Here is a 26,820-nt window from a genome sequence, read left to right as displayed (position 1 = left end):
AGGCTTCCCTTGTGGCTCAGCTGGTAAAGAATCCACCTGCAATGTGGGAGACCTGGGTTTGATCCCTGGATTGGAAAGAACCCCTGGAGAAGGGAACAACTACCCACTCCAGTATTCTCGCCTGGAGAATTCCGTGGACTGTATAGGCCATGGGGTCGCAAAGAGCAGGACATGACTGAGCCACTACTAGTCATTTTAATTAGAATAAGTTAGAAAAATAAAATAAATTGGTAAAAATACTCTGAGATCAATAACTTGATCCCTTCTAGATTCAGTGCATAAGTTATTTCAAATATTGCCTTTTGTAGCCTTCTTATTAACAAATCATAAGACTTTTAACGTGGATCTGATTTCACTGACTTATTTTTAGGAGAGCTGTTAGTTTTGGCAGTAGTTGAGGGTCAAGTTACATAGCATGCTTTATAGATTAAATCGTATTTTGAATTGCACTAGATAATGAGTGAACAGCCTAGTATAAACAAAGAAATATTGAAATAGTATTTCACCTGAGTTACGGAAGCCACTCTGCCATGACAAGGCTGTATTCCATGAAGGGATTACCATCCTTTAGTAACTTCTCCATTTGATATTCTCAGTGGTGCAAAAATAGAATATTTGTGATAAAACTTGAATGGGTTTCTGTCTAAAAATTTATTTTATTTCACAGGAATATATTTTTGGGAGAGACCTTTTCCAGTTATATCAGCGTCCATAATGATAGCAATCAAGTTGTAAAAGATATATTGGTTAAAGTAAGTGGCATTCTTTTTGAGGATATTTTTTTTTTTACTTTTTAATTTTTATTCTTAGTGTTTTGAGACTTCATTAAAATATGTTTAATACTGACTTTTTAATTATTATTAGCAAGCATTAATTGAACACCCTAAGTTATAAGATATGCTTTGCATAGAATCATTGTTCCTCAAAGTTTGTGATAGCTTGGATGAGAAAATATACCAAAGGTAAATAGCACTTAAATTTCTGTTAATGATTTATGATTAACGTAATAAAGTTTGAATTTCAGAGGAGAGATCATCACTGGGGATTGCATCATTCAGGAAGGGCTATTGAGGGAGAGGGAACACAAGGTCTTGAAAGAATGCAGGGTTTAGAAGAAAAGATGAAAGAGGGGCATGGTGATTGGAAGCAGAAACATAGGAATATGTAATGTGTTCTTGTAGCAGTGAACAGAATTCACTTAGTAAGAGCAAGTAAGGTTGTACAGATAGGTAGTAACCATACAGTAAGTGAGCATCTTAAAAGCCAGACTAAGGCTGAGGTTATTTTAAGACAGTGTGCAATCAGTGGAGACTTTTGAGCAGAGGTTCCTGTTGGAAGGCTAACATGAAAGCATTCTATGGGATGGCTTGTAGGAAGTAAGCCAGTTAGAAGATTCTTACAGTTTTGAGAGATCAAGAGATAGGATATGCTAGCTCAGTTAAACACCTTGGATATATTCACAAAGAGAAAGAGCTTGAAAAAGAAAAAAATTCATTGTCAAATCTGTATTCACATGGCATTTATAATAACAAATGAGACAATACTAATAAATATCCCACTTTGAAGTCCTTGCATTAAGAAATATTAGGTTAGAATTTACTGCAGAGCGGGTTCACCAATACTGAAGTGAGAGCGTGAGTCGGGGAGCGGTTTGGCTGAGGAGTCGGGGTTCTGCCACTCCCTGAGGCTGGGGTTGAGTCAATATCCCGGACCAGGAGAGACTGCAGTGGGTGCCCCGAGGGGCTGCCTCTCAAGAGGGCTGTCACCTCCGCAGGCCAGAAAGGGGAGCCCGGGTACCTTCCAGAGCGTGAGACCCAGCGCCCCTCTCCCGCTGCCCGCAGGCTTTCGTCCCCGCCATGGCTGAGCTAATCCAGAAGAAGCTGCAGGGGGAAGTGGAGAAAGATCAACAGCTGCAGAAAGACTTGAGTAAATCCATGTCAGGGAGGCAGAAACTAGAGGCACAACTAACAGAAAGCAATATCGTGAAGGAGGAACTGGCCCTGCTGGATGGGTCCAACGTGGTGTTTAAACTTCTGGGGCCCGTGTTGGTCAAACGAGCTGGGGGAAGCTCGGGCCACAGTGGGGAAAAGGCTGGACTGCATCACAGCTGAGATTAAGCGGTATGAATCCCAGCTCCGAGACCTAGAGCAGCGGTCAGAACGACAGAGGGAGACCCTGGCTCAGCTGCAGCAGGAGTTTCAGCGGGCGCAGGCGGCAAGGGCAGGGGCTCCTGGGCAAGCCTGACCCAGTCCTGGGGGGTGGGGGAGGGGAGGGATGAGGCAGCTCTAGGGTCTATACTGTAGCTAATAAAATGTGAAAATGCCAAAAAAAAAAAAAAAGAATTTACTGCAGAAAGCTTGTTAACTGATTTCTTTTTTTTTTTAATAAAATCTTAAAAGTTTTAGTTCTTACAGACAAAACCACTGGCACTCCCCATGACTTAATGTGATCTTTTCTTTCTCTGTGTTTTTCTTGACATTTGCTTTGAAGTTTTATCATAATTTCTTCGATTTCATTATTTGACAAACATTTATTAATTGCCTACTGTGTGCCAGGCTCTGTGTTATAGTGGTGAAGAAGAGAAGACATCCCTTTTTAAATCCTGCTCACCCAAAAACCAATTTGGAGCATGAAACCTACCCTGTAATTGTATTCCGCTTCCTCAAGCCAGCCATCCATTCCTCCTTTACTCTGTATTATCTTCCCAAAACATTTAAATTCCATAGGAACAGAGATTTTGGTCTCTCTTGTTCACTGCATTGTCTCTAATTCCTGGAAAAATCATGGTGGTAATTAGGAAATAAATGTTAAGTGCAGCAGTTATAACATGAAAAAGGAAAAAGGTATAAGTGTTTAGCTATATATATAATACATACTGTAGTTATGATTAGTGTTGAACAGATAATACATAGGGAAACAAACTGGACAGAAAGCCCATGGGTTTGACTGTTTTCTTTTCTTCCCCTCCTCCTTCTCTAATGTCTAAAATGTTAAAGAATTTTGAATTTTAGTTTCATTACTTATTAGTTGTGTAACCTATGGGGAGTTGTTCTTTCTGTGTTCTTTCACTTGTATGTAAAACAGGGATGGTACAATTACCTGCTTCAGAATTTATTCAGTCACTAAGTCGTGTCCCACTATTTGCGACCCATGGACTGCAGGATGCCAGACTTCCGTGTCCTTCACTACCTCTTGGAATTTGCTCAAACTCATGTCCATTGATTCAGTGATGGGATCCATACATCTCATTCTCTGTCGCCACCTTCTCCTCCTGCCCGCGATCTTTCCCAGCATCAGGGTCTTTTCCATTGAGTCAGCTCTTTGCATCAGGTGGCCAAAGTGTTGGTGCTTCAGCTTCAACCATCAGTTCTTCCTAAATGAATATTCAGGGTTCATTTCCTTAAGGATTGATTGGTTTGATCTTGCTGTCCAAGGGACTCTCAAGAGTCTTCTCCAGTGCCACAGCTTGAAAGCATCAATTCTTCTGCATTCAGCCTTCTTCATGGTCCAACTCTCACATTTGTACATGACCGCTAGAAAAACCATAACTTTGACTGTACAGACCTTTGTTGACAAAGTGATGTCTCTGCTTTTTTAATACTCTTGTCTAGGTTTGTCATAGCTTTTCTTCCAAGAAGTAAGCATCTTTTTAATTTCATGGCTACAGTCAACATCTGCAGTGATTTTTGAGCCCAAGAAAATAAAATCTGCAACTGTTTCCACTTTTTCCCCATCAATTTGCCATGAAGTAATGGGACCAGATGCCATGATCTGAGTTTTTATAATGTTGAGTTTTAAGCCAGCTTTTTCACTCTCTTCTTTCACCTTAAGCAAGAGGCTCTTTAGTTTCTCTTCACTTTCTGCCATTAGGGTGGTATCATCTGGATATTTCATGTTGTTGATATTTCTCACAGCAATCTTGATTCCAGCTTGTGATTGCTCTCGCCTGGCATTTCACATGATGTACTCTGCATATAAGTTAAATAAACAGAGTGACAATATACACCCTTGATGTATACTTGATGTACTCCTTTCCCAATTTTGAACCAGTCTGTTGTTCCATGTCTGGTTCTAACTGTTGCTTCTTGACATGCATACAGATTTCTCAGGAGGCGGATCAGGTGATCTGGTATTCCCATCTCTTTAAGAATTTTCCACAGTTTGTTGTGATCCACACGTTCAAAGGCTTTAGTGTAGTCAGTGAAGAAGAAGTAAATTTTTTTCTGGAATTCCCTTGCTTTTTCTATGTCCAACGGATGTTGGCAATTTGATCTCTGTTTCCTCTGCCATTTCTAAATCCAGCTTGTACATCTGAAAGTTCTCAGTTCATGTACTGTTGAAGCTTATAGCAGGCATCAAATGAATAATGTGCTTAGAACAGGGCCTTGCACATGGTAGGGGCCCAATAAATGTGAGCTACTACTACTGTTTAGTAACTGAATATAATAACAAAAGAGAGGGCACTAATAAATATCCCACTTTGTAGTGCCTGCATTAAGAATGTTAGGTTAGAATTTACTGCTAAAAACTTAACTGAATTTTTTTAAACAAAATCTTTTTAAAAGTCTTAGCTCTTACAGACAAAACTGCTTCCACTCCCTGTGACTTAATGTGATCTTTGCTTTATTTGTATTTTTCTTGACATTTGCCTTGAAGTTTTCTCATAATTTCATTATTTGACAAACATTTATTAATTACTTACTGTATGCCAGGCACCATGTTATAGCAGCGAAGAAGAGAGAACAAGAGGTTCCTACCTCAATAGACCCTACATTTTTGGTAGGGGAGATGGAAAGAAACAGGTGGACAGAAAATCATAAGGTAATTATAGATGGTAATAAATGTTACAAAAGAAATTAACAGGGAATGTGGTAGAAAGTAACTTAGTGGGGGCAGGTTGCTGAGTTAGAGAAACTGGTTCATTCTTGCTGCTGCTGCTGCTGCTAAGTCGCTTTAGTCGTGTCTGACTCTGTGTGACCCCATAGACGGCAGCCCACCAGGCTCCCCCGTCCCTGGGGTTCTCCAGGCAAGAACACTGAAATGGGTTGCCATTTCCTTCTTTCTTAGTTGATGACTTTAATGTTGATCTCTACTTCTGCAAATCAGTTGGTTTCTGACTTCTAATGTTTTGAATGATTGTTTACCTTTTAGTACTATATTCTAACACATGTGTACACATCTGTATATGTTTCTGTAATATCTATCTGTATATATATAAATTTTAAAACCATAGGTTCATATGGATGCCCTAAATTCCAGTCCAGTACCAAAGGTTTCATTGTAGCCTTCTCACTTTTCTTATTTGTACTTTTTTGTCTCCAAAGGTCAGAAACCTGTCTCTTGCTACCCATAATGTATATATTTTTTGTTTAATCCTGGTATACACATAGAAGTTTTAGAATTGCTAATCTGTACCCTTGCCAAAAAGCAGATGTTCAAGAGTAAAACATTTGTATGCCATTCTTTTTGTTTTTAGCTATTGTTTGCCAAACTTAAATTGGTTCTTACTTTTCCTTTTACTCTTGGTATGGTTGTGTTAATTTGCAGTAGAGTTAGATTCATTTGATGCTGTATGGATTCCATTTTGGATTCCCCCTACTTCATGGCTGATTTTATTTATTTTCAGGTGTGCACTGGTATGAACCATTACTCTTTTCTAAGCATCAGAGAAATGTGACATCTATACAGAGTGATGTGTACAGAGAAGTGTCGCTCTCCTTTCATCCCTACTGCCTTGTTCCTGTTCCCCTGTTCCTTCTACCCATACTCACCCACAGCCTGTAGGAAACCAAGTTCACTTGTATTTTATTCTCTCTTTCTTTCAAGGCTGATCTTCAGACAAGTTCTCAGCGTTTGAATCTTTCAGCCTCTAACGCTGCAGTGGCTGAACTTAAACCCGATTGTTGTATTGATGATGTCATACACCATGAAGTAAAGGAAATTGGAACACACATGTAAGAATTAATTTTACTACATCTCAAAGGCTTTTACTTATGAAAGCCTTTATTTGAAATTTTTGCTTTATTTCCACTCATTATCAAGCCTGAAAAATTACTTCAGAAGGAGTTCTATGTGCCATGTTTACATGTTTGCCAGAAACAGACTTTAAACAAAATATTTATTGTGTAAGGGAAAAAAAATGTTCATTTATCTCTAGTTTTATTTTTGCATCTGCAGTCTGACTGAAAAATAAAAATCCATGCTGCAAACCTTTAAAACCCAGGTGGTACTCTAAAAATACTTTTAGAGTATGTTTATTCTTTTGAAATGCTAACAACTGATGTTAATCACATTTATTTTTAAATTCACAGCTTTTCAGTTCTGGGTTTAACTATATAAATACACTCTATCCTGAGAGTTCAAAAGTAGAGAACCAAAATAAAGCAAACTATGAGAGGAAAAAGAAATGTCAAATTCTGTATCCCTGACCTGTGTGGGTATTTGAATGTGAATGCTCTGTTTTTCTTTGAGAGGCAAAAATGAACATTTCAGAGCCACCTAAAGTAATTTTAGATTTCTCTATCTGCCTTACCATTCCCACATGTAGTTGATTCTCAAAGTCCTATTCTTGTTAATTATCTCTCAGCAGCCTCTCTTCATCTCTTCTTATATCACCGTTTCTGTTTCTCTTTCTTGTCTTGAAGAAGTACATATAATATTATCTATCATTTAATTCATTTTAGTGACAAGCTCTGTTTAGGCACTTTTTGATGTATATTCTGGGCTTCCTTGGTGGCTCACACCATAAAGAGTCTGCCTGCAATGCAGGAGACCCAGGTTCAGTTCCTGGGTCTGAAAGATCCTCTGGAGAAGAGAGTGACAACTCACTCCAGTTTGCTTGCCTAGAGAATCCTATGAACAGAGGAGGCAATCCATGGGATCGCATAAAGTTGGACATGACTGAGCAACTAACACTAATATATATTCTGTGGTTGGCATAAGCTTTGGTGTCAGATTTTCTGGAATTCAAATGTTAGCTCAATCATTTATTTAACTATGTGATCTTGAATAAGTCACCTAATACTTCAGTGATCTCCCATTCAGTTCAGTTCAGTTCAGTCGCTCAGTCGTGTCTGACTCCCTGCAACCCCATGAATCGCAGCACGCCAGGCCTCCCCGTCCATCACCAACTCCCGGTGTTCACTCAAACTCACGTCCATTGAGTTGGTGATGCCATCCAACCATCTTATCCTCTGTTGTCCCCTTTTCTTCCTGCCCCCAAACCCTCTCAGCATCAGGGTCTTTTCCAATGAGTCAGTTCTTCCCATGAGGTGGCCAAAGTACTGAAGTTTCAGCTTTAGCATCATTCCTTCCAAAGAAATCCCAGGGCTGATCTCCTTCAGAATGGACTGGTTGCATCTCCTTGCAGTCCAAGGGACTCTCAAGAGTCTTCTCCAACACCACAGTTCAAAAGCATCAATTCTTTGGCACTCAGCCTTCTTCACAGTCCAACTCTCACATCCATACATGACCACTGGAAAAACCATAGCCTTGACTAGACGGACTTTTGTTGGCAAAGTAATGTCTCTGTTTTTCAATACGCTATCTAGGTTTACCCTTAGGAAATTCTGACTTCATATAGGTTTTGCAGAGCTCTCCATACCTATTCCTTACCAAATACTCTAGTTCCACCTTTCATCATACTTCGCTCCCACTTTACACTGCGGTTATATTGGACTCTTTTACCTCTGAATTCCTCCACAACTTGAAATGTATTCTTCTCTTACAAAGGAATGCCTGTATCATTTTGTTTAGTTTAATTCTACTTCTTCAAATATTTTTCTGTCTTTTGTACTTGAAACTCACCGAGTGCCTGCTGTTCCCATTAAAGAATGAATTCCACAAAATTGGCTATATCCTCAGAATTTAGCAGAGAAATAGTGGTCAACATTAGTTGAAAGTGAGTTTACTGAAATAATAAATGTGTAAAATCCCCATTTTACAGAAAATGAGACTCTTGTAGAATTAAATAGCTGGTAAATAATGGCATGGAGCTCAAATCTGGCTTCAAAATCTGTACTTTGTGTCCAACTGTGAGCACTAGGAGAGCAAGTATTGAGTTTTGATCAACTCTAAATCCCTAGCACCTAATTTAGTACTAGGTACAAATATAAAAAAGAAATTAAATTACCTATAATGTCACCACCTAGCATAACCACTGTTAAAATATTGGTATACTTCAGTCTTCTTATGTGTATATATAACAGATATATATAAATAAATTAAATAATATTTTGTAAAATTTTGATAAAATCACCCATGGCTTTATCGTTTTTAATGCACCAAGAACATTTTCTCACTTGAGTCAGTATTCTTTGAAAAGATTCTTAAAATGATTTTATCTACACACTTGGACCATGTACTGTAATTTGTTTACTCTGATGTTAAACTTTCCACTTGTTCACTATTATAAATAACACAGTGATGAACACCTTAATATTTCCTATGATAGATTACTTGAAATGGGTTTACTATAGGAGCATATATGCATTTTTAAGACTCCTTTCCTGAAGGATTGTTTTCTCAATTTTTATAACCAGTAGCAGTATAAAGAGTGTCAGTTTCTCTAAACCCTCAAAAACCCTGTTATTTCTTGGAAAGAATTTTTGCCAGATCCTAAGATGGGGAAAAATCTTACCTCATTATTGTAATTTGTAATTTGTTTCTTTGACTACTTGTAAGGGTGAACATTCACATTTCACATTTTTGTTAGTAAATCATGGTACTGTGATTTATATATATATAATTTTCTCCTGTTTTGAGTGAGATATTAATGTTATGCCTACAAAGCTTGATATTGTTAGAAGCCTTTTATCCCAATATGTTGTCCTTTTTTAAATTTTGTTTTAGTGTCTTTGATTTATCCAGTTTGTAAATTTGTAGAGGTCATCCTTTCCATTGGATTTATATTAAAAAGCCTTTCCTCATCTTGGAATTTTTTTTAAAATGTGTATTTTCTTCTAGTTTGATGTGAACTTATTTTTAATATTCAACTGTTTAGTTATCCTGGTATTTATTTTGGATCATGCTTCACTTTTTGAAGAAAAAGTTTCTGACTTCCGTCTTTAAAAATGGTGTATCTTATTTTACTAAACATAGCTTTCTTTTTCATGGAATTATATCTACTGAAACTTTTTTCCCTGCTCTAGGCTCATTTGACTACATTTTCACATCATTGGTATATTTTCCAAATTTGTTGATAGAGTTGAAATGTAGTAGATTAAGTATTAAAAAACAAAACTGAAAATGATTCAGAAATCATTAAGACATCTTTCTGTTTCAGCTTGGTGTGTGCAGTGAGTTACACGACTCAGGGTGGAGAAAAAATGTATTTTAGAAAATTCTTCAAGTTTCAGGTATTAAATCTGATGGTGGTAAATTGTGTTTAGGTGCCTTCCCCCTGCCACCCTGCCCCCAGGAAATTACAGCTATTTATCTGCAGTAAAAACAGACTCCAAATAAAGCAAATACCCTAATATTTTTTAATTTGTCATGTTATTAGCAATCTAAAGTCAGACTAAAGTAAGTTAAATAAAAACAGAGAAATTATCATTGGCAGTATAATATTTTTATTCAAAAAAAAATTGTTTGGTTTTCATGCCTTGACAAAACATGCAAGAATCCAGAAGATGGATAAAACGACTGTAAAGTCCAGACAAAATAAGTGTAAATAATATCAGATTTATAAAGAAGTATTTAAATGAAGGATTATAGATTTAGGTTAAGTGCACCAAGCTTCCTTCAGAGAAATCAGGAGTCACTGAAATTGCAGTTAGAAGTTTTAATTAATACAGAGTTTTCAAAGTCCATAATCAAAGAATAATTTAAAACCACTGTTTTAACACATCTATGTGTATGGATAGGGAAATGAGATGACCATATACAGTTATGTAGATCTAGATATGACACTATATATATTTTTCACTCCTCTGTATGTGGAAGAAAAAGTACTATCAATAGGAAGAAAAAGATTGCTATTGCTTTGTTGTTATTGCTTTTGTTATCACTCATCTGTAAGATTTTGCATGCCATTTAAAAGAAAATAAAAGGTTTGATTGCTTATTTTGATAAATATACTTTGTGAAATATATAGAGAAAAATACACAAGCATATATGTGTTCAGTTTAGCAAAATACTGTGAAGTGTAAATCCATATAACTCATGTAATTGTCACCCAGTCAAGAAATTATGGTAGCGTTTTTTAAAATGCCTTTGGGATTGTTTTTGTTTGTTTTTATTTTTACAAGAATATTGCATACCCATTTGAAAAGTCTGTTACAATTAAAATTGGAAAATGCCTATGACAAGCTTAAACCCAAGATTTAAAACAAATAAGCAAAATAAATGGCCAAATGATAATAATCTTCTTTGATTGGTATGCTTTATTCAACTAGGTTCTCAAACCATTGGATGTGAAAACCAAATTTTACAATGCAGAGGTAAGTATTGAGCACTTAATGGGATTTCATGTTCAACATTAAGATCTTATCTGACTAAAATTCTCATGTATTATATTTCTTTTCATATCAGAGTAAATTGCTGATATGACTACAAATTACTTGTGAAAAATGAGCATAAAGTTAAATCACAAGTGATTAATTTCACTGCAGATCTCTTTTAATCTGCTGTTTTCAATTTACATGGAATCAATATGCCTTGCTTTTTATTCTCATTAACTTTGAGGCTTTCACCTCCTTTCATTAAATGATGACCCTATGCTTCTGCTGAATAGTTGTTGTTCCTGTCTAAAAACATTAGCAATCTGTTAAATATTTATAAATGTGGTTGTAATATTGTAAAAATTGAAGTAGTAGATCTAAACCTGCAAAAAAATTTAATATTTATATAGAAAAATATTAAGTAGAACTCAATACATTAAATTCTTTGTCCTGAAAAGTCAGTGTGAGATTGCTAAGTTTAGTGAATGATTTTAACTTCTCCATAGGAGAAACAAATTTGGCAAAAATATAGAAAGGAGTAACTTCTAGAATAGAAGATTGTCTTCTGTTCTAACAAAAGATATAGAATAGAATTTGTCATAAGGAAAGGGTTTTACTGCTTGAATTTCTTTTACAAAATTCTATTTTATCCTGGTACCTAGAATTCCAGAAAAAACAGATTTCCTAATGGGCCTCTTACCCCAAAAAAATCATATATTTCAGATCATAATGATAAACTCAGAGATATTCAAATACAGCATTTTGAAGTGCAAATTATGTCTGTTACTCCAAAACCAGGTGATAAGAAATTTGTAGTCACATGTCAAATTTGACAATATTATTTTTACCATCAGCATCTCAGTTTTTATTCACTATGAAGTTTGTGCTACAACTGGGCATACTAAAACATCTAAGATAAGGAACCTAACCTTGAAGTAAAAACCTATCAGGAGAAAAGAAAAAAGTGCATAAAATAAAAAATTTACTAGTATAGTATATAGTGAGACTAGAGAGACTGGTACGAAAGAATGTGCTACAGGAACTCTGGGAATGAGATTCTGGAGTAGTCTAAGGAAGCTTCATGGTAAAGAAAGAGAACTCCTCGGAGTCTAGAAGGAATAGGTGCTGGAAGTGTAGTGTCGGAGCAGCGAAGGCATTCCAAGCAGAGGTGCAAGGGGAACATCGAGTATGTAGTGAAGACTATACATATCACTATTTGATGGGAGGACTCAGTCTCATCAAGGAGATTACTAGATATTTAAAGAGTTGATGTTTCTTTGTGGGGAGGGACAGGAGAATTGGGATAATACATATTTGTTCTACCTTTCTTTGTTATTAATAATATATGTACTTAAATATTCTTAATTTATTATTTTGTTGGGAAAGATTTCATTCATAGTATGAGAGGAGACTGGTAGCTATTCTATTAGAAAAAATAGTTTGGAAAATTAAAAACAAATGTGTAGGTGAGTCTTTTTTTCCTGTAATTGACTCCTAGGAAAGCACATACTAAATTATTTTAAGTTTTCTTTGTTGAAATATGGTGGTACATGAGGGTACTTGTCAAGTAGTTTTATCACACCAATATTAAGGGTGAATTGCAAATTTTTTTAAATTGCTAACAATTCCATAAATAACATAAAAGTAACATACTCCCCAAGAAGAAAGGAAGAAACCTACAATTTTACCACAGCAAAAAGTAATTGGTTCTTCATTAACCAGTTTTCTCTTTCAGTCTTTACTCATTTATATATAATATTCTGTTCTTATAATCATAGTAACAATTTTGCTTTTTCAATTAACATTAAATATAGACATAATCTTTAATGTAGACTTTGCCAACAAACTTCAGCTAAAAAATTTTCATAAAATTCTGAACTTTTGAAAGTGACATTTCTTTAAAAATGAGGAGTGAGCAAATATCATTTAGGATCTTTCTAACATATTTGATATTACCTATTAGGCAAACTAATACTGTCCTGCCTGTGGCATAAAGCTGATTCTTTTAACCCCAACTAGGAAATTTGGGAGTTAGTTAAGCACACTAGTTTCAATAGTTTATTACACTATTCCATAGACCTTACCTGACAACTATTGTTAGCCCCACATTTGTTGCAAACATGTTTTTTTATGCTGCATCTAAAAATACTGTGTGAATCACCAAAAGGAAAACAAGTTTAATAAAGCTTTGCTAGGGGAAAAAAAATGACATAAGAAGCTAGGCTTCAAACCTTTGGTCACCTGCTGAGCACAGTGTTCTGTGCCAGGTACTGAAGAGAAATAAATGTAAACTGATCATCTTCCCTATCCTCATAGCACTTAGATTTAGTGGAGGAGACATAACAGTGCTTCCCTGGTGGCTCAGATGGTAGAGTCTGCCTGCAGTGCGGGAGGCCCAGGTTCATCACCTGGGTGGGGAAGATCCTCTGGAGAAGGAAATGGCAACCCATTCCAGTATTCTTGCCTGGAAAATCTCACGGACAGAGGAGCCTGGTGGGCTACAATCCATGGGATCACAAAGACTCAGACATGACTGAAGTGACTTAGCGGTTGATATGACTTGATATCACAGTGTAAACACTCCCACCCACCCTGATCATGAAGTGTACTTACACTCTGGGAACATAGGTGAAAAATGATTTCCAGCTTGATGTTTGATGACAGAGCTGACGCCTGTGGGAAATAAGCAGCTTTAGCTGTTGCTGCTGCTAAGTCGCTTCAGTCGTGTCCAACTCTGTGCAACCCCATAGACAGCAGCCCACCAGGCTTGCCCGTCCCTGGGACTGTCCAGGCAAGAACACTGGAGTGGGTTGCCATTTCCTTCTCCAATGCAGGAAAGTGAAAAGTGCGAGTGAGGTCGCTCAGTCGTGTCTGACTTTTAGCAACCCCATGGACTGCAGCCTACCAGGCTCCTCCGCCCATGGGATTTTCCAAGCAAGAGTACTAGAGTAGGGTGCCATCGCCTTCTCCAACTTTAGCTATATATATATATATATATGTATATATATATATATATATATATGTATATGAAAAGAAGACAAACTATGAAATCTGTTAATTCTCAATTGTTTGAAGTGGTCTAGTTCAGCATTCCCTGAACTGTAAGATCCCATTATTAGATAAATTTAGAAGAAGCTATACAGTATCTGTCCTGAATGTGGCAGATATTTGTATACCGATACTAAGTAATCTATGAAGAATTACAAAGTGGTAAGAATTTAAAGAATTAGAAAGGTATGGGATATGCCTCTCCTCCTGAAAATATGCCCTTGAATATTTGCTCCTGTTTAAGTATTCACCTGCAGTCTTCTCTATTCATTTAGCCTTAGCAGTTTCACCTTTTTAGAAAAATGATTTGTCATATTTCTTTGTGTTACTTTCTGTTTATGTCCTTGTTTTACTAATGCTGTCTTGTTTAGTAAATTAAAAAAATGCAGAAATGCATTTTATTTTAAAGTTATTCTTTTCCTTTAACATTTAATCTGATTTTTCTAATTTTTCTTTTTATTTTTCCATTAGAGTGACCTCAGTTCTGTGGTAATTTGATTTTTTATTATAAATTTATATGCTTTTCTTACTTACCACTTTTTGACTTTGCCTAATTAATCTCTCCATACAAAACATAGTGGAAAAACAAAGTTAGTTGTGAATATACTTATGTGACTTTGAAAATATGTATATAATTTGTACTTTTATATTATATTGATTGTCTTATTATATGAGAAAATATATGTCAAAGATTAAATTGTCATATTGAAACAATTCTTATTTTAGTGTGTTTTCTGTAGATATTTTTTAAAAGAGGCCTTGTTAGCCTTGTTTAAATAGCCTTCGAATTTTCAACATCTTAACATAAAATAGTCTGTGATCCTTCACATCTTTGAATGAACTGTGTAGTTGAAATTCATCTTCAAATGCACAGTGGTTTTAGTCTTAATTCTGGGTTAGGTAAAGATGGCCCTTTAACAGTAAACTGAAGAAAATTAAATTTTCCCAAGTTGGTTAAAATCATATTTTCAAATTTCTATTTAAGCAACATTTGCTTATAACATATTATATACACAATAAAAACAACTGCCTTAGCACTGATTTCTTAATTTTTTAAATGTCAAGTAACTTTATACTAACTGTTCAAACTAACTTAATTTTCCATTATGCTGCTTGTTTTTCCTTTCATTTTATCTAAGCTCTTCTAAACTTATGCAGAAATTGAATTTTTAAATTTGAAATGTGGGTCTATGGTTATTTTTTTTTAAGCAATGGATTGATGGGATATATTTACTTTTTGTTTTTTTGAGAAAAAAATAACAAAAGGCCTTTGAATGTGTACCTTTTAAACTGATAAATCATTGTATTTCTATTTTATTAGGGCACATGTACCTAGGACAAAAGAATCTGTTTTGTTTTAGATAATAATACATTACATTATAAATTCATCATTATGATTTTGCAAATAATTTCCATTTTTCTGGATTTAGTGTTAAGCTAAATGCCAACATTTTTTGGTCATAGTTTAGTTTGTTTTATTTCTGTATATATATTGCTATGAAACTTTTGAATAAAGTAATTCTAGAATATCCTCAGTATACCATTTTATATATAAGTTTGTATCAAAAAAGAGGCAAGTTTTCTGTTATCCTGCAATTATATACCCCCAAAAATAACAAAATAGCATAAAAGGAATAATGTTTAGCATAATTAGGGAATTTTAAAAATTATGTAGAAGTACATATGTAAATTACCCCATGACTGAAATACTGCTGTATCTGTCAATAAGACTACAAAGTACCTTTTCTTTGATTTAAAAACTCAAAGATTTCAAGTATAACTCACTTTTTTTTCCCCTAAATATATACTTAACAATAAACTGGGAAATCACTAATGAACACTAAAATAATTGCTTTATAAAGTTAAATCCTATAAGATTATAAAATAGATTGTTCACTATAGTATCTTAATTTGAAATAATAATGAAAATTAAGTTAAAAATTATGCTGAATAGTATAACAAAGACCTAATTATCTTAATACATTTCTGAAATGCTAAGTGCACAAGTGTATTCATTATCCTAGATTGCATTTTCACATTTTAATAACTTAGCAGAAAATTTAAGATATATGTGAATGAAATTCCAGTTAAACATTTTTGGATGTCAGTACAAAAAATATTATAGTTATCCCCCATCCATTGTTTGATAACGTATCAGTTGACTAACACTTGACTTTGCCCCTGTTAATTATGTTAGGATAAAGATTTCTTTTCTTGCATTAATTGTGATAACTTTGATTTGCAGGCATGAACTAATCACATTTATGGTTAATGTTTTTTCTTCAAATAAATCAGATATTGTTGTTGAGGTAAATACTTTAAACACCATCATACTTTGGTGGATTTTTTTTTTCAGACTGATGAAGTATTTCTTGAAGCCCAGATTCAGAATATTACAACCTCACCCATGTTTATGGAGAAAGTTTCATTGGAGCCATCTATAATGTATAATGTAGCAGAATTAAATTCAGTCAACCAAGCTGGAGAATGGTAAATATGAATTGTGAACTGTTTGTTTTTATTTAAAAAACGAACTTTTGTATCATTGTTTCTCTTGGGTGATTTATGATTTTTTTAATTAATAGACTCTATAAGAGAATTTTTAAATTTACAGAAAGATTTATCAGAAAGAGCAGCCTTCTCATGTGCCCTCCCCACTTACAGGGTCCCATAGTGTTTACATTTTAACTTGGTGCATTTTTTACAATCAGTGAAGCAATATTGATACTTATTATTAACTAAAATCCAGTTTACATTCATGTTCACTTTTTGTGTTGTGCATTCTATGAGTTTTGACAAATGTAATGACATAGCCATCATGACTTTACCTTCTAAAATAATTTCACTGCCCTTAAAGTCTCTCAGGGTCCATCAAGCTCTCCCTTCACATAAAAATAAGATCTTCACCATTTGTACCTGGAGCACTTATTCTTTGAATTTTCATAGTAACTCAGTGAGATAAATATGGACCATTTCATCCTTTATCCTGCAAAGGATAAAATTGAGGCATGGGAAGGAATGATGGAGAAGTTAGAGTGAGCAGTAAGTTTCAAGATGATGTATTCCCTCAACATCAAAAGGAGCAAGCATAGGAATAGATGATTTAATTTTTTTTACAAAAATGAAATAAACATCTATGAGTAATTTGTAAAAAGAATAAATGTAAGATCAACATTAATATATATAAGAAGGTAATAGCTGGAGAAATATCTGATTTTATTAACCAAGAATGGAAATTTTACTTTTATTATGTTAGAATACAGTAAAGTTTGTAGCCTCTCATACCCCCACAGGGGAAAACAATATTTTTCCCCTCTTTGCCTGATCCTTCTATTCATTTTGAAAATGATTCCTTAGTTTCGAATGGTATGTTTCTTTATTTTCATTTATAATTTTAGAGAAAAGGGACAGGATACTTAAGGTTCTGATTTCTATTGCATTTTTTCAGCTAATTGATATACGTCCAATACTTTAGATAATATATTGCATTCTATTATAAAGAATCTGAAGATTTTCCTAATCAACTGAAAAAAATTAAAGAAAAATAAGTCTTCTCAGTTCAAGTTCTTTTCATTTGTATTGAAACCACTGACCTGTTGTATTCTAGATCTTTGGATGGTAGATCATTCAGGTCCTATCCAAAGGAACAATCACAGCTATGGTTTTTCTTTTAAAAGAGTGTAGAGAATTTTTTCCATCTCTGTCTTCACCCCTCAGTGTAACTACATTTGGGTCAAGAGCATATTTGCAGCCGATGGATACACGCCAGTACTTATACTGCTTAAAACCCAAGAAGGAGTTTGCAGAAAAAGCAGGCATCATTAAGGGAGTAACGGTAATTGGAAAATTGGATATAGTATGGAAAACAAATCTAGGTGAAAGGGGAAGGTTACAGACCAGCCAACTTCAAAGAATGGTGAGTCTAGAAAACACATTGATGGGGGTTTTGGTATGTTGGGGATTCAGATAGTTAGAACAAGTTAAATTTCCCTGGGTCTGTCACTGAAAATCAGAGCACTATAAAATGCATTAATATTACCAGAGAATAAAAAACAAATAATTTCACTGATACCTAATAATACCTAATACCTAATAATTTCACTGATACCTTTTTTACTTACCAAACAAATTAAAATAACTACATCAGTTGTTTCCTCCTATGGTAATTCATGCTCATTGTTATCTGCCTTCCACTGTATTAGAGTTATCTCTTTCTTTTTGCAATTTTTGGAACTCTTGGATTTATACTCTATTTACCTACTTAGTTCATTCTTTTTTTTTAAGATGTTTAAAATGTCAGTCATCTGAAACTCATGTGAGTCCTACTCAAATTATCTTGTAAACACTGGTTGGATATTTTATCTAATTTCTACTCTGAGAGTATGGATAGCGACCAGCCTTCTTTTTTTGTGTGTGTGCTAGCGAAAATATGCTACAGAGTCCTCTATTTATACTGAATATTACCTGCTGAGATTAAGTTCTAAAATTTACTGTTTGAGGTAAAAATTGAAGAGAGAGAGAGAGATTACCACTGGGCCTAGTTTAAAACATAGCCGTTAGTTATCACCCTGTCATGGCATTTTGATTCTACTGTCTGCCCACATCAGTGTATCCTGTGAAACAGACAGGATTTGCTTCCTCAGTGTCTTCCAGTTATTTCAGTGTCTTCCTCTACCTGTTTAGGCAATAACCCTACCTATGCAGAGTTATGTTTCTATAAGCTACAGTAAGTGTCTTTGGAAGCTTCCCCTTAAGATCAGACCCCCTGAAATTGCTTTACTATTTGCCTATGAGACTCATTTCAGCTTTACTAGACATGGAGTAATTATAACAAAAACAGTCAGGGTCTCTAGTACTATTTTACAAATAGGAGCAGCAAAAGAAGTTAGAATGTATAACAGTAGGACTGTGGTACTCTTTTAAAATGGCAAGGTTTTTATAATAGATGTATATTAACTGTATTTCTTTTTCTCATAGGCTCCAGGTTATGGAGATGTTAGGTTGTCTTTGGAGGCAATCCCAGATACTGTAAACCTTGAAGAACCTTTTCATATTACTTGTAAAATAACGAACTGCAGGTAATGCCAATATTTGTGGATGGATATCCTTTCTTTTTTACCTAAGAGAGACTTCTTGAAGCTTTTAAATATGCTATCTCCTTGTAAGTTTCCTCTTGCCATATAGTCTTCTCTGATGTTGCCATTGATTACTATAAAGTTCTTCATCTGGTAGCTAATATGACATATTTTAGAGGTCCTACTCTATTAGGCACTTTTTAATATTTTATTTCTGTACCTATGAGATAGGTATTAATTATTCACATTCTTTGCAAGAGCAAGGTAACTCAGAGCTTGTGGCTTATTCAGTCTCAGAGAGCTAGAAAAGATGGGATCAGAGTTTGAAACCAGTGTATTTGACTTCAAGGTCCGTGTTCATTTCATTGTTAACACTCTTTCACACTTCAGAGTACTAAACATGAACTAGTAGGTTCTTATGGAATAATACATTATAGATTTACTATAATAAGATAGATTTTCCTGGGCCATATTTATACCTAAGCTGTATCTTTAGTATTAAGAAACTAAAAAGTAGTTATGAATTTAATATAAGGGATAGCCATAGACTGGAAAACAGGACTTTGATAATAGAGTATAATCTAGCTATTGAGAAGCAAAGAGCATAGAGTTTTGAGGCCAGAAAAACCTAGGATTAAATCCCAGTCCTATCACTTTGCTGCTCCTTGGAGTACTGTTTGGTGCTAAGTCGTTTCAGTTGTGTCCGACTCTTTGCAGCCCTGTGGACCTTAGCCCGCCAGGCTCTTCTGTCCATGGGCTTCTCCAGGCAAGAATACTGGAGTGGGTTGCCATTAGGGCATTTTGATAATATCACAGTAATGAATCCAAATCATCATAGTCTGAATGTATAATCCTTTTTAATTCTATATCCCTTACACCTTTATGGTATTAGGAAGATAAGCATTTATCCTTCAAAATTACAAAATACCTGCTTACCCTGTGACACTTCCTAGACCTTCTCACACATAATCATAGCAAATTGTAATATAGTTTTTTTGTGATACTGACTAGTCTCTTCTGTATTGGATTGCAAATACTTTGAGAAGAGATCATGTCTTATCAGCATCATAAGTGCAGTGCCTGCCATAGCATAAGAGCTCAGTAAAAAACACAGGATAAAGACTTTGTGCTACATATACCCTTTATGGGTCTGCTTTTGGATTATTTGTTTTGTGTTTTTTGAGTTATAAAACATCAGTTATTCACCAAATGACAAAGTGCTGTAATAAATAAAGAAATCAAATAAGTTTTCTAAAAAGCACTTCTAAAAAGCACTCATTTCTTAGATCTTCAGTTTCTTCATCTATAAAAATGGGATTACTACCAACCCACAACACACACAGACACAGACCTGGAATCTGCTCTTACTGAATTTTTGTGAAATGTAATGAGAAAATTCATGCATTGCACCTAAACTGGTCTGTGGCACACAGTGAACATTTCAAATTTTAGAGGGGAGACAGAGACATATAAAAGCTAAATATCATTAAATCAATACATCTAAAATTCAAGTTTAAATTTAAATTTTAAATGAGTATTTTAAAATGTGGAGCCAACTAAGGAGAGAAAAAGAGCTTAAAGAGTTGAAAGTAAGTCAAGCGTGGTGGTAGAGTAGCAGACCATTTTTCATTATGAAACTTTCGGTTTTGTTTTTGTTTTAAAAACAATGCACATACTTTCACTAAAAGTGTTTTATTAACTTAATAAGTTTAATTGAACTGGTGTTATCAATTATAAGGAGAAGTAAGTAGTCTTTTTCATGTCAAGTGAATACCTGAATAGTTTTACTTGTAAATCTTGCCAGTCATTTGCTATGTTATCTGCGTGATAAGGGCTTCCCAGGTGACTCCGTGGGTAAAGAATCTGCCTGCAGTGCAGGAGACACGGATTTGATCCCTATGTCGAGAAGATCTCCTGGAGGAGGGCACAGCAACCCACTCCAGTATTTTTGCCTGGAGAATCCCATGGACAGAGAACCTTGGCGGGCTACAGTCTATAGGGTCACAGAGAGTCAGACGCAGCTGAAGCGACTGAGCACACACCACGTGGTAAAGGAACATAGATTAAATAGAAAAAGCACTGGACCAGCCTCAGGTTTTCATTCTCTTTCCCACAGAGTATCTAACAGAAATAGGAAGGCTACATAGCAACAAGATTAGACACAGATGTCTGGAAGTCTCCCAGAGACATGGCAAAACTCTTTTTAACAGATCAGCATCAGAGAGCCAGTGTTCAATAACAGAACCAGAAGGCCTACATCCAGATAGGCAGATTAGTCTAAGTGCCACTGTAAACTCCAGAGCAAAACCGTGTCCTTCCATTTTCCTGATTCTGTCTTAAGTGAAATAAAACGATATGATAGATTTTCATTTCTGTTCCTGGTTTGCAGCTGGATACCATGAAAAGAAATAGTGATTTAGAAACATTGCAGTATCCCTTTGTGAAAAGAACAAGATTTATTCCTGTTTTTCTGATTCCTCCAGCAGTGAAAGAACGATGGATCTTGTTTTGGAAATGTGCAATACCAATTCTATCCACTGGTGTGGCATTTCAGGAAGACAGCTTGGAAAGCTCCATCCAAGTTCCTCTCTCTGCCTTGCCCTCACACTACTGTCTTCAGTGCAAGGACTGCAAGTATGCTATCTTTTCAGTAATTTCAGTATTTAGAGGCTATTAACCCATAGTCATTTATTATATCCATTCTTTCTCTGGTCATTACCAATGAATGAAAACTTGGGTCTGTGTTTTTCTCTCAATAGAGCGTCTCCGGCTTAAGACTAACAGACACATTCTTAAAGAGAACATATGAATACGATGACATCGCACAAGTCTGTGTGGTATCTTCAGCCATTAAAGTGGAAAGCTGAAGAAAATGTCCAGTGTTACACTTTTCACTGAGTTGCCCAGAATTTTCTGTATTTTTGTCACCTTTGTAAAATGATCAACAGTAAAAATAAGTATGTTATTTAAATTTCTTCCCTATAAAAGTTAAAATATTAAATATTTGTTTTGAAAAGAACCATCTACTGATTTTATCTTGTAAATTATATTCCAAGTGAACATTTGTATATTTTCTGCACATGTGATTTTGTTTCACTTTAAATGACGATTGGACTTTGTTCTCCAAAAGCTATATTTGAGGCCATGTGTCCCTAGCAGGTATCTTGAACAACGGTAACTTTCAGTACACTTTTAATGCAAAGGGCCAGATACTGCATATGTTAGACCTTGCAGGCCACGAGGTTTCTGCTAAAATTACTCTGCGGTTGTAATACAAAAGCAGCCAGTAGGCTCTAGTGACTTAGTAAAGAATCCACCTGCAGTGGAGGCGACCCAGGTTCAGTCCCTGGGTCAAGAAGATCCCCTGGAGAAGGGAATGGCTACCCACTCCCATATTCTTTCCTGGAGAATTCAATGGACAGAGGGGCCTGGCAGGCTTACAGTCCATGAGGTTGCAAAGGGTCGGAAACAACCAAGCGACTTTCACTTTAGGCAAAAATTGTGCCACGGCATTTACAGAAACAAGCAGCTGGCCAGACCTGACCTGCAGGACATAGCTTGCTGACCTCGATCTCGAAGATACAGTGGTTTCTTAAAACTTTAGAATTCTCATCATCCTTTATTTAGGAGTATTTTCGTTAACACCAGCTGTTTCCTCAGTCAACAAAAAAAGTTTAAAACAACTGCGGTGGTCCTCACATAATCTTCTATTTGCTAACACGGTATGAATTTTTCTAGTTGTTTTCAAAATTATCATATTGACATCTGTATTTTTGTGTGCATACAAACACAAACGTCTAACTTTCAGTTACTAAAAGCAGATAAGAATTGGTTTTATTTCTTAAACTGTCAATTACTCAGATAACTCTAAGCTAAGAAGCCTCATCATTTTCTAAGATTGGACTGGACTGAACTGAACTGAACTGAAGCCAAGAAAGTCCTGTTTTATTCCCATTGAAAAATAAACTACTTTTTTTTTAAGGCATACTTAAAGGATTTCCAGCTTCTGATACTTGATTTTGAACTCTACATCATGTATTATTATTACCAAACTGTTTCTGCATATAATCACATTAATTTACTTATGTCATATACAAAACAGTGAGATTAAGACTATAAACAACTTTGCGACATGGATGTAATAAAAGTTTCAATACTTTGAAACAAAACAAAAACTAATGCTGTTAAATAAAAACTTAAGTTGAAATTCAAGCATGTGTATATAACTGCTTAAATGTAAATGCATTAAGTCAAATACAAAAATCGGTTCTTAAATGCATAATTATTTATTGCCATGACAAATTGTTTGGTCCAAAATGAAAGCTGTATTCAGAATGAGATTTGCCCTTAAATTGAAGAGGTAATTAATGAAACATCCGTGCAAAATAAAGTGCAAGCAGTGTAAAATTATCTTTGTCCAAAGACAGTCTTTTCTCCAAAATGAGTACAATTGATTAAATGATGAAATAAGACTTTATAGCCCCTGCATTGGATACTTCAGTAGCTTTCAAGGTGTCTTCTCATGACTGAACCTTCTGTTTGACTCCATTCAAATTTTAAAAGTAACATGATGGTCACTTGGGATTCTGCTGTACAATTTGACTTAGTTACAAAGACTCCCTTTTTTATAAGCCACAACCTAGACACATATTGTTCCTTCTTAAGGAAAGGTTACATAGTGTCATCTTAGAAAGGATCTGTTTAAACCATATTATAAAAATTAGATAACCAATTTGGTACATTAAGTAGAAATGTAATTTGCATACAAAGGACATTGTAAATTTTACATTTACAATGGAAAAGACCCTGATGCTGGGAAAGATTGAAGGCAAAAGGCGAAAGGGGCAGCAAAGGATGAGATGGCATCACCAACTCAATGGACATGAAGTTGAGCAAACTCCAGGAGACAGTGAAGGACAGAGGAATCTGGCGTGTTGAAGTCCATGGGTTCACAAAGAGTCAGACACAGCGACTGAACAACAATAAAAAATTTTACATAGCATCATAACAATTACAGCTATTATAATGAAATTACAGCTATTATAATGAAAAATGGTTAATGGAAACCAATCATTCCTAAGTAGAATGTATATAAAGATTTATTTTAATGGCTTCTTGTTTCAGACAAGCACAATAACATTTGGGGCATTCTTTATAATTTTACGAGTAGCTAACACAGTACAGCTACACAAAACCTTCTTGAAATAGCGTGCAATGGAGTAATTTCAAAGTGATGAAAGTACTTAAGCAAAAGTGGCTTGAACAGAATGGAAATCCAGGTAAGTGGACAGATTATCTAGATGTGTTATGGGAGATACATTAGAAAAGAAACTAGAAAAACGAAATGGAAGAAATAACACCAATTCGCATTACTTCATATAAAAAGAATGGCTACTTTACAGATATTAGTAAAGACATTGTTTTAAAGTATTTTTGCTTATAATGTCTTTGATTTTGGTATCAAAGTTGGCAAAATAAAATGAAGTTGGGAAGTGTTTCCTCTTCTGCTGGAAGAAATTGTGTAGATTCAATATTAAGTGTTTGGTAGAATTCACCATTGAAATTGGGCCTGTGGTTTTCTTTTCTGGAGGTACCTTATTTCTTCAGTGAGTTATGGTAGTTTGTATCTTATAAAGAATGTATCTGTTTCATGGATATGGACCTACAGTTGATCATAGTATTTTCTAGTTCTCTTTTTAATGTCTGCATGGTCTGCAGTGATATCCCTTCTTTCATTTCTGATACTGTTGATTCATATTCTCTTTATTTTCCTACTCAGAGGCTTACCAGTTTTACCAATTTGAAAGCATCTGTAATGCATTCAAGATAATTATGCTAGGAACCTTTTCTTATGCAACACCAGCAAGAACTGACTTTTTTTTTTTTTTTTTTGCCCACACCTTAGGCTGGCAGAATCTTTGGAAGTATGGCATCTTAACCACATCACCACCCAAGTTGATTTAAGTGCAATATAGGAGACAATTCAGAAGGCTTATCTTAGACTTAGGTCCTACTTTTCTCTGGAAAAGAACTGTAGGTTCATGTAGCTCTTCCTTGTAACCTGAGCCCACGCATTTTAGATATTTGCTGACCTAAAAGAGGAGAAATCTCTAACCTAGTGTTTAAATTAGAGCCCTTGGGATCTACATCAGAACCACTTGTTGTGCTGTGTGGAATGGTGATTCCCAGACCTTATTACAGGACCTGATAAAAGTTGGAAAGTATGCCCCTGAATCTGGATTTTGAACGAATTCCAAGGTGATTATTATAATGAAATTATCGAACTGTTCTAATCCAACAAAGGGAAAGAAGGGAAAGTTGGTTTTTAAATTTTAAGATATCAAATAATTAGCCTTTTGAGATAAAGTTATAGTAATAATTAAATCAGTCAGCAGTAGTACTGATTTAATTTTGTATTACTGTTTCAGTTTTCTTTCACAACACTTGTGAAATTCATTATGTGTCTACCAGCTTTACCAATTTTATAATTAACAAACCAAAGAAATTCCAGCTGGAATTAGAACAATCTCATCCATCAGTCTAGTTAAAGCCATTCCAACACTTAATGCCACTTCTCTTCACTAACATGTATTCTAACTTCAATACAATATTTCAAGTCCCCTGTTACATTTAAGCTGCATCAAATTAAGAAGCATAAAAGTGACATGCCAAGCCAAATTATAGCAGAGGATGAACATGAACAAGAAGTGTTAATGACAGATACTTTTTGTAACCCATCAAATAATTACGAGTTCAAAAAATCAGTGTCTGCAGGCACATAATTAAATGCCACTTAGGAAATCCTTAAGGGCCAAGCTATTGGTTTATTTAAATGTAGATATATTTGAAAGTTTCCATGGTAAGGTCACTAGAGAAATTGTGCTAGTGAAATTGAAGAGTTATACAACTCACCTAACCAATATTATTAAGGATTTCTAAATGTATTTTATTATGTACTTAGCATAAGTGGCCATGCTAATGTTATCTATACCAAACTGTAGGCAAGATTAGTTAAGACCTATGCAAAAAACCTGAGCACCCTACATTCACTTTCTATACATTCACAGCATCTATTTTTTCTTTTCTAAACAACACCGAATACTGCTTTCCACCAGCTCTTAAGATTTCTGTCACCCAACAAAATAAGCAGCATTAAAGACAGTACTGGCCCCTGTCATATCTTCACTACTGATAGCACTATCAAAGCTAAACCCAGTAACGAATTTCTTCTCTCCAAAGATGCTACTCAGTGGCAAGTATATTTCTCCTAATTCAGCATGAGAATCCTTTCCTCTTGGTTATCTCCCCTTTCAAAAAAGTTTGCTTATGGGAATTTGGTGCTAGAGAACTCAACCAGTAAACAGTCCTACTGTTCAATAAATATACTCTGCTATTAAGTCTAGTATACAATACAATGAAGATTTGAAAATGGAACCATGTCCAGTTAAGTGCTATACTGGCACTTAACAAGGCTACTGATCACCTGCTTACAAAGGAATCATGTTATGGTCAAGTCAACATAACATAATCATGTTACGTTATCTGTTTGTGATAAACCTATTGTCTAGACAGATTTATATTTTAGATTTGTTTTTGTTTTGGTCACTATCTACAGCAGACACTTGAGAGCCATCACCAACTGCATTCTGGGTGAGGGGCCCCAGTCAAGTCAGGAATGTTCTTCAGCACTGCTGCTGAATGACCTGCTCCGGATGTGATTTCTAAGTTGCTCTATGAGTTCAGGATTCTGCTGCTGTATCTGCTGAGCAAACTGCTGTCCCCTGTAGTAAAGAGGCAAAGTAGTATGAATTAGGGAACTTCCAACCACACAATACCAACACAAAAAGAACTGCAAACGATGTGGATACTACCCAAAGGGAACTTTTTCTATAAAAACAACTTTTAGATTCGACCGATCTGCAAGTGTACCAGCACCTCCATATACCATTTATACAGTGCAGTGTTCTTTATGAGAAATCGAACACCCAAGCTAACAAGTGAGTTCCTGAATTGAGTGAAATCCACCCCTCCCCCACCCAGTGCTTAAACACAGATAAGCAAAGGGCTAAAAAGAATATGCTTTTTATTATATGTGTGCAAATATAATGCAAGGTATTTGTTCTTGTGATCAAGTCAGTCTCTCATATGGCAGGTGTCACACCTATTTGGGAATGCTTATGAAGTCACCTAACAGAACTGAGTTTTTGAAAGACAGACTTGATCCAAACTACTGAGTGTGTACCTCCCAATTGCAAGTG

General features: G+C 35.2%; 2 protein-coding genes and 1 pseudogene across 6 annotated transcripts in view; 2 read left to right on the top strand and 1 right to left on the bottom strand.

Annotated features, from left to right (window-relative positions):
- Positions 1-22,972, top strand: part of TRAPPC13 (trafficking protein particle complex subunit 13) — a 35,424-nt gene extending 12,452 nt beyond the window's left edge. The window contains exons 4-13 of one of the 4 annotated variants that reach the window (XM_069556298.1): positions 668-752; positions 5,827-5,954; positions 9,284-9,356; positions 10,395-10,439; positions 13,959-13,976; positions 15,844-15,977; positions 17,205-17,403; positions 18,465-18,565; positions 21,049-21,196; positions 21,322-22,972. In XM_069556298.1, coding sequence (XP_069412399.1) covers positions 668-752; positions 5,827-5,954; positions 9,284-9,356; positions 10,395-10,439; positions 13,959-13,976; positions 15,844-15,977; positions 17,205-17,403; positions 18,465-18,565; positions 21,049-21,196; positions 21,322-21,429 — 1,039 coding nt within the window. In that variant the 3' untranslated portion in view covers positions 21,430-22,972. Of the gene's footprint in view, positions 1-667; positions 753-5,826; positions 5,955-9,283; positions 9,357-10,394; positions 10,440-13,958; positions 13,977-15,843; positions 15,978-17,204; positions 17,404-18,464; positions 18,566-21,045; positions 21,197-21,321 lie in introns of all 4 variants that reach the window. The other 3 variants (XM_069556297.1, XM_069556300.1, XM_069556299.1) reach the window with 3 other exon arrangements.
- Positions 1,611-2,277, top strand: LOC138421868 (prefoldin subunit 6 pseudogene; annotated as a pseudogene).
- The window catches only part of SGTB (small glutamine rich tetratricopeptide repeat co-chaperone beta), a 49,387-nt gene continuing 45,394 nt past the window's right edge, over positions 22,828-26,820 (bottom strand). For both annotated transcript variants that reach the window (XM_069556301.1, XM_069556302.1), the window contains exon 11: positions 22,828-26,343. In XM_069556301.1, coding sequence (XP_069412402.1) covers positions 26,232-26,343 — 112 coding nt within the window. In that variant the 3' untranslated portion in view covers positions 22,828-26,231. The remainder of the gene's footprint in view (positions 26,344-26,820) is intronic.

The sequence above is a fragment of the Ovis canadensis genome, chromosome 16, assembly GCF_042477335.2.
Source record: "Ovis canadensis isolate MfBH-ARS-UI-01 breed Bighorn chromosome 16, ARS-UI_OviCan_v2, whole genome shotgun sequence".
Lineage (NCBI taxonomy): Eukaryota > Metazoa > Chordata > Mammalia > Artiodactyla > Bovidae > Ovis > Ovis canadensis.
The sequence above is the reverse complement of the archived record's forward strand: the minus strand, read 5'-3'. Positions and strand labels throughout refer to the sequence as shown.